This window comes from Colias philodice, chromosome 20 (genome assembly GCF_061535455.1).
Source record: "Colias philodice isolate Cphi_HAF_F1 chromosome 20, ilColPhil1 Martin Lab GWU primary, whole genome shotgun sequence".
NCBI classification, from domain to species: Eukaryota; Metazoa; Arthropoda; class Insecta; order Lepidoptera; family Pieridae; genus Colias; species Colias philodice.
The window spans coordinates 9465525-9473671 of NC_143105.1; the positions used below are offsets into that span (position 1 = coordinate 9465525).

General features: G+C 31.5%; 1 protein-coding gene across 1 annotated transcript; it reads right to left on the reverse strand.

Annotated features, from left to right (window-relative positions):
• Positions 1-244: 244 nt before the first annotated feature.
• LOC149479653 (beta-taxilin-like) lies at positions 245-8003 on the reverse strand. The gene is made up of 7 exons (XM_089708082.1): positions 7842-8003; positions 7020-7349; positions 5095-5292; positions 4265-4549; positions 3088-3261; positions 2050-2166; positions 245-1628 (listed from the first exon to the last, which is right to left on the reverse strand). Exons 1-7 carry the CDS (start codon positions 7905-7907, stop codon positions 1050-1052), a joined length of 1749 nt encoding a protein of 582 aa, XP_089564208.1. The 5' UTR covers positions 7908-8003; the 3' UTR covers positions 245-1049.
• Positions 8004-8147: the final 144 nt, after the last annotated feature.

Below are 8147 nucleotides of genomic sequence, written 5' to 3' on the forward strand. Positions count from 1 at the left end.
TTCTTGATTTATGGTCACCCTTTTCATACTACGTGGGGTCATCGGTGACATAACTATTTTGTTTTATCGTTATTTATTACATTCAATTTCAATTAAAACATAGTGTATCCAATGATTTCTGTATTTTTGGAAATATAAGGGCAAAATAGTCGAAAAAAATATTTATATTTTCAATTTTTTAGGTCTGATAAAATAAATAGCGTATCGAGCCTGAACTTAAACTGATGTTTAAATAAAAATCCAATTGACACATACAAAACTTTATTACAAAAAACCAAGTCATAATTCGCCTGCGGTCACCACACTATCGTATAAAATTTAACAAATGTTGAAAACAACCTACTATGTACATTCAACTGTATGTCAAAATTATATTATATTTTAGTACCACTTTACCTAGAAATTGACTTGAATTTAAACAAAATCAGACAAATTAACTTAACAAATATTAATTTAGGTAGTATTTAGCGTAAATAATTACTGGATTCTTTAATACTGCTCAAACAGTCCTAAATAGGAGAGATGATTGACATTATGTATAGAAAAATATAACATGATCATATTTTTTCATTTAAAAAACGACTTTTAAATGAAACTCAAAAACTGCGTAGTTTTCCACGGTAAGTTAAAAACTTCGATTTAAAAAATATTGAATTAAGTTTGAAAACGATTACGTCTTTAATTACTCCTTTAATACGAATCAATTACATGAAAATCTACTCAATTTAATACTAACTATAACTGATCGAATCGCTATGATTTATCAAAAAATCGTAGGTTCACATCAGTATTTCAAAAAAAAATTTTTTTAGAGACTTCTTAACATCGAACATCGTATTTATTAGTTTAATACTAAAGTAATCAAACTGGATCCACATTATATCATTCCATACAAATACTAGTTTTTGACTAGATTCTAAAAGTACCCACACAAAAACAAAACATGCTATTTAACTGTAACGTTAGGTCGATCGGCACAACCATGAAGTATAAAATCAACCCATTTGAGACACAGTATCAAATAACACTGAAGAAATTAAATTCAGTCCTTATTCTTCTGTCGGAACTTTTGTTTTATCATTTTCTTCTGTCACAACTTCTTTTTTATCACTAACTATTTCTTCCACTTTAATATCTTCTTCAGGTTTTAATTCAACACCATTGCTTACATTGGTATCTTTATTTTCACTTACAATTTCGCCATTAACATTATCAGAATTTGGTTTGATTTCTTCGTCATTTTTAACAACTACCGGTTTGATTTCTTCATCATTTTTAACTTCTTTTTCATTTGTATCGTTCACAACATCTAAGTCACAAAGGTTGACGTTCGCTACATTTATAGCGTCTAAGAGATTCTCCATAGTTTTAGTGTCTACGTTTTCTTCTGGACTTTCACTTGATTCTTTAACTTCACTAGGTTTTTCAATTAATTCTTCTTTAACTGTTTCTTCTGCCTTTTCTTGTGCCGCTTTTTGTGCTTTATTCTTCTTGGATTTGGACTTTTTCTTTGGCTCAGGTTTGGGAGATTCCTCTTTTTCTTTCTTTGTTGTCAGTGTATTTAATTGTGTTTGTAAATGCGCGAGACTTTGCCGCAGTTGAGCGCAGTTCGCTGCCATAGCATCAACCTGTAACAGTTATTAAGTATTGAGTCAATAAGTTAATTTTTTGATATTCCTACAGACCATAAAAGCAGGTACATATTCTTATTAATAATTATATAATGATTTTAGCTTTTTAATTTTTGATAAGTAGCCAATGTAAAGATCTTTAACTGAGACTAAAATTTCGCATGGTATACACTAAATTTCATTGAATTTGATTTATCAATATAAACATGTACCCATAAACAGACGGAATTTCTCATTATAATTTTTTGCATATATGTATTAAGAGAATCTATTATTTAATTGTTGTCAACGATTATTACATCATATTGAAAATTTGCTCAATAATTAACCTATAAAAAACAGATCAACAGACATTTTTTATCAGTTAGGATGTTACAAATAAATTTTTATCCAAATATTACACATTTTATAATATTACCTTAGCATCATTAGCGGGCTGCGATGGGGCAATAACAGGTGGTGGGGGTAACGCCGGTAATGGCGGTCGCTCTATGTTGTGCTCCTTTAGCGTATTCAATAGCAGAGTACGCTCGCCCTACAAAAAGTATTATAAATTTCATGTTATTTAAGTGTATATTATGTAGCCGTAAGATTGTACAAAATCGTTAGATTACAATCTAACTTGCAAGATTGCAAACTGTCGAAATGTGTGTTGGCAATTTAAATTTTAACGCATATTTTTTCATAAACTATAAGGCGAAAGCAGTAGTGTATTATGCTGAGATTGTACTTTTCCCCATACATCCAGATGCAGTTGAATGAATTTCGTTCTATCACAAACAGAATTCGCTCTATGTATAGTATAGTATGAAAAAAATAATTATTATGACTTATTAAGTTTTTAGTAATTATATTTATACATTATTATTTGCCACTTCATAATTTATTGGCTGAAAAACATTCTACATTTTGTGTATAGTTTTTCCATTATAAGTTTTTTCACAGTCCGTTTTTGGAAGCTTTACTAATCTAGCAGACGCCAGATATTAGAATAAAATTATTAGACTCCCGCCTGTTTTGACGTTATATTTCATTTAACCAATTAATTTACTAGTACTTGGCTGAAAAAAATACTCCAATATATTTAATTTTCATTCAAAATCAACCCACTCAAACACACATATTTTTGTAGTTCTTCGAATGTCGACATTAGTACATTTCTGAGTTTTTTAACCACAAATGTACAAGTAGGTACATTTGTGGTTAAAAAACTCAGACGATATAGAATTTGAAAGGCTTTTCATATAAAAAGACGGGTTGCACTCCGGGAGTGCCGGCAGAAGTGAAAACTTGATTATTAACGTTGAGCATGTTTGATATTTTGGAATGGTATCCGTCTTACGCTTTTACGATCAGGTCACGTGTCCTGACGCGAGTTTAAGATTTTATACCAATTACAGAAAAAGTGCTCAACGCCGCTAAAGAAGTTTTCACTTCAAAAAACCGAAAAACCCACCTGCAAAGTGCGGCACAAGCTCTGCATCTGCTGCAGCTGTCTATTGGTAGCGGCTGCTCGTTCCTCACCGGCTTGCCTCTCACCGCACATGTCGAGGAGGGCAGTTTGGGATGTTTCCCACTTGCTCTTCCATGATAGAGATTCCTTTTCCAGCTTTTGGATCTTTTTCGACATCTGTATAAGTTATTTTTATTTATATTAAATATTGTTTTTTTTTTATGTCAGAGCAAGCAAAGGGGCAGGTGGGCCACCTGATGTTAAGTGGTCACCACCGCCCATATACACGTCTTGTAACACTAGAAGTGTTGCAGGTGCTTTGCCGGCCTTTTATGGACAAATAAGCTCTTTTCTTGAAAATATTGAAAATGAAATATTGTTTTTGTAAGCTTAAATTATTTATTCATTTCGTAAGCTTAGTATTTTACTAATATAGTTTCATAAATCTGCCCTACACGCAACACGTTAAATATTCTCGTACTGCATCTCATTTTGCCATTTGAGTGGTTAGTAACTAGTCTATACAATAACCACCTAGCTCCATGAAAAAAAAAATGTGTGCGTGTACTAGTGTACACAGGTAAGAAGTGAAACTTCTTCATGACCTTATTTTTCAAAAAATAATTTACTATGTATATGCAACTTTACAGAAATACGTCGAATCACGCGTGGCTTACCACGATAAGAAAAAGATGGCGCGTAACGGAAAAATGTCACGCGTAACGAAAAAATGTTACACTAAATTTTTTTCCAACCCCGATAAAGAAGTTTCACTTCAATAATCAAAACCCACTCATCGATTTAGCGTGATTTATAGATAGTGCGATTTATGGCATGTTCTTGTATCTCACTTTTTCAATTGGATTGAAGAAAAACTAAAATAATCCATTACGCACATACAAAAAGATCTTTTATCTTTAGAGTACAAACTTAAATTGTAATTAAGACAATATCATGTTTTGTATTCATTAATTTTTTTTCTGGGAAATGAATGAGATATTATTATTTAACTAGCTGTTCCCCGCGGTTGGTCTTAGCGTGATGATATATAGCCTATAGCCTTCCTCGATAAATGGGCTATCAACACCGAAAGAATTTTTCAAATCGGACCAGTAGCGCAGATTAGCGCGTTCAAACAAACAAACAAACTCTTCAGCTTTATAATATTAGTATGGATTACCTTTTCCATCTGTTCCTTGAAACCGCCAAACACCTGGTTACTCTTAACCAGTGCATTCTGGAACTCGTCATATTTATCCGTGTATACAGCCAGCTGGCCCTTCAGCGCTGTCTCCGTGCCCTGTAACTCCATGACCTTCGACCTGTACTGAGCTAGGGTCATTTTCATCTGTTCCGCTTCAGCGAGAAGCCGTTCCTTCTCCGCTTGATGCTCGAGAGCTGCCTTTTGGAGCTTCGCGTCTGATAGTTGAGATTCTAGCGCCATTTGTTTCGCCATTTTGTCTACCTGTAATCGGTTTTGAAATGAATAAACTTGAACTAAATAATTCATGGCATTGTTGTCAAGTGTGGCAATCCACAGTACAAATCGCGGGTCCAAATCACCAATGCTATTTCTGTAATCTTATCTTATATATAAAAATGAATCGCAAAATGTGTTGGTAAGCGCATAACTCGAGAAAGGCTGAACCGATAATAAAACCGAGATTTCGATAATTCTTTTTTTATTATATTCCTTGAAGTACGAGGATGGTTCTTATGTAGAGAAAACGTAAATATTATGTACCACGGGCGAAGCCGGGGCGGACCGCTAGTATATAATAAAGCATTACCATGCAAAACATCATTATGTAGTATTAAACATTAGGAATTGTCTATATTATTCCAGATCATATTCCAAAATGTAATGTAAAAATTATAAATAATGCTACAAAAATTAAAAAATTTAATTGTGTCGCTTTTGAAAAGTATTATTTAAAGTTTGTACCCTGAATGTCCATTACAAGAAATATGAACAAATATTTTATGAGAAAACATAATTCAGAAACCAACCTGTTGCTCCCTCAACTGATACTGCTGCACGACACTCTTAAACTTCTCTGTCATGCTGATATTATCATCTCTAAGTTTAGCATTTTTCTCATTATTTTGTTGCAATAGCGCCGTGATCTCAGTTAATGTATTTTGAAACTTTGCCTGTGTTTCTTTACGACGTTCTTCCTCCTCGCGTATTTTGAGCAGTGATTCTTCCTAGAATGTAGTATTGAGTTTTTATGTATTATAGTGAATACAAGATTAAGATTTTAGTTTTAATTTGTTATAGGAATAGCACATTGCAATGCTCTCTCATATAACTTCAACTGCATAGATGTTGTTTTACTTTTTTAAGTAAATGAGTATATCACGAAACGGATGATTCGAAGGAAATCTAAAACCAGTGGTATTTTTCTATCTTTTAAACATCATATGCAGGGCCACACATATAAACTTGTCATGACAATTACTTGCTATATTATATAGATATAATTAAAATAGTATAAATGTGCCAGTTTGCTAAAAGACACCTACGGCACAATATACAGATACATACAGTAAGGAAACTTCATACAAAATGTTCGAAATGGCTCCCCCCCCATCAAGCGTGTTTACAAGGGTATTGAGGGGGATCGATAGTAGCGGGTGACACATCCACAGATTTTGAATATAGTATGGAAAAAAGTTTAAAGTGATGTCAATTCACATTAAATAAATATCGATTGTTTCAGTTTGTAGCCCTTTCAATAAATATATTTGTAAATACCATATCTGACTACAAGTTAAAAAGAGACTATTTTTTAATTTCTATAGATATGGCAGTATGAGTTTTATATTATGTTGACATATTTTCTATCAAAATGATAGCTACAAATAGTACCTATTAGGAGTCCAGTCTGTTTAAAGATCGCATCTATTTTTTACGCAATCTAGAAGAGCACGAAAATATAAAAAAAGGAAACCTTAAAAAAATCTTGTTTAAATTTATGTGCATAATTAAGTAAATATTAGGGAAGAAAAAGATAGATATTATAATTATTGTATTTTTATCGATACGTGGCGTCTCCACTTTGTCAAGCACTAAGCCTGTCAAACTATTTTCTTTTTCTTCCTAAAACAAAAAGGTAGAGGTTCTATGCTCGTATAATAATAATTTTAATGTATTTTTGCATATTTTGTGTTTTTTAATTTAATTTAATTTATCGTTTTAAAAATAATTTAGTAGGTATACCTACATACAAGTATTGTAAATTCTGGTTTAAAATAATTATTGAATATATGTATAATACAAATATCAAGCATTATAAATAATTTAGGTACATTAATTAATAGCCTTCGGCGTCCATAACAAAACTAGATTTCGAAATATAGCACTGATAAAAACGTATTTACTTTTACAAGCTGTATTAATTCGGATTATTTCTTCTTGTAAATTCATATTTAGGCTACACCATTTTTGTATTTTAACGGGTTTTAATCTCCAAATTACCACAAAATCAACTGTGAAAAAAAGCAAACAGAAATATACAGGCCGAATTGATAACCTTCTCCTTTATTTTCCAAGTCGGTTAAATATCAAAAAGTAACAGCCCTATAGCTATACGTCATAATTTCATGGGGGGGGGCTTAGTTTCCTAACTGTATGTACGTAGTATATATCTGTCAACTGTGCCTACGGTTAGGTCTGTCTGGTTTTTTACAAAAAAAGGAAGCTGTTATAACATATATTTTTTAAAAAAGGACTTCATTTAAAAGCTCTTTTTAATCATCAAATTACAAAGAAATTTCTCAACATTTAGAAAAGAAGCCTCTACAGTCTACAGAGAAGAGCTAGCATAATTTTACACTGTTTTAATTGTATTTGCATTCTGTTACAATTAAAATCATAAATGTATGTGACAAAATAAAAAGGTATTTTACTTTAAAAATGAAATAGAACATACCTTAATAGCTTTATTATGTTTCTGTAACTCTCGGCACAGATTCTCCAGCTTTGATTTAACCAAAATTGTCTTATTATATTCATGTTGCAACTGTTCTTTCTCTTTTAACAACAAAGAATACCGTTTATCTGACTGTTTGATATAAAACTGTAGTTTTTTATTCTCATCTGCGGTTTGAACATATTTTTTACACACTTGTGCTAGTTTTTCATCAGGGGATGATATAGAATTGAGCGATTTCATGAACTGTTCAACATTCTTATCGTCACGACTGAGGCGGTCCTCTTTTTTGTTCTTTTTCGGTACTTCTTGTGGTGGTAGAGGCTTTTCCTGTAATGGATTTGAAAATTGGCCAATTATCATTTGTATTGAAAAATATTTAAAACGTAGTGTAAAAGATTAACCTTCAATGATTACAAGATAAGTCATAAAAAGAAAACAGAAAGCTTCAACAATTATATCCTTTCCATATTATTTGAATTAAAAAATCTTGCAAAGACTGTGATGGGGTATTTTCATAATTTTTTCCCGTATATGACTACCATGAGTAAATGTGCCATGGAATAAAAATAACGTAAACACTGTTTTGGCATTGTGCCAATTCCAGTAATTTTTGGATAGAGGTTAGTTTTATAGAAAAAAATAATGATATATTGTTAAATTAAGCCTTTAACCTCCTATGCCAACATGTTTTTTCTTAAAAACATATATTATTTCAATTCCTTCATAAAAAATAGCCAAAATTTATATGAAATTGGAAACCGACATTTGATAGGCTTTTATTCTATTTATAATACGAAGTATTATTTCCCATAAACTTACTTTTGTATCATTCTCTTGTATCGGTTTTTCTGTATTCTCCTTACTTACTTCCTCTGCAACTTCCATTTTTATATAGTTTTACTTTAATTCTCGTTTAATTCTAACTTGAAGTTTCGTTATTACCAAACAACGAAAAATATACCTGTAGGAATGAGCTAAAAATAGTGTCAAGTCGAAATAGTATCGATTTAAAAAAGATACAGAAATCGATTATATTTTTAAGTTGTTTAGTTACGTTAGATGTACCTATTCAAATCTTTTATCTTTTATATATTAAAAACCCTAGCGCTACTTTTTCTAATACAT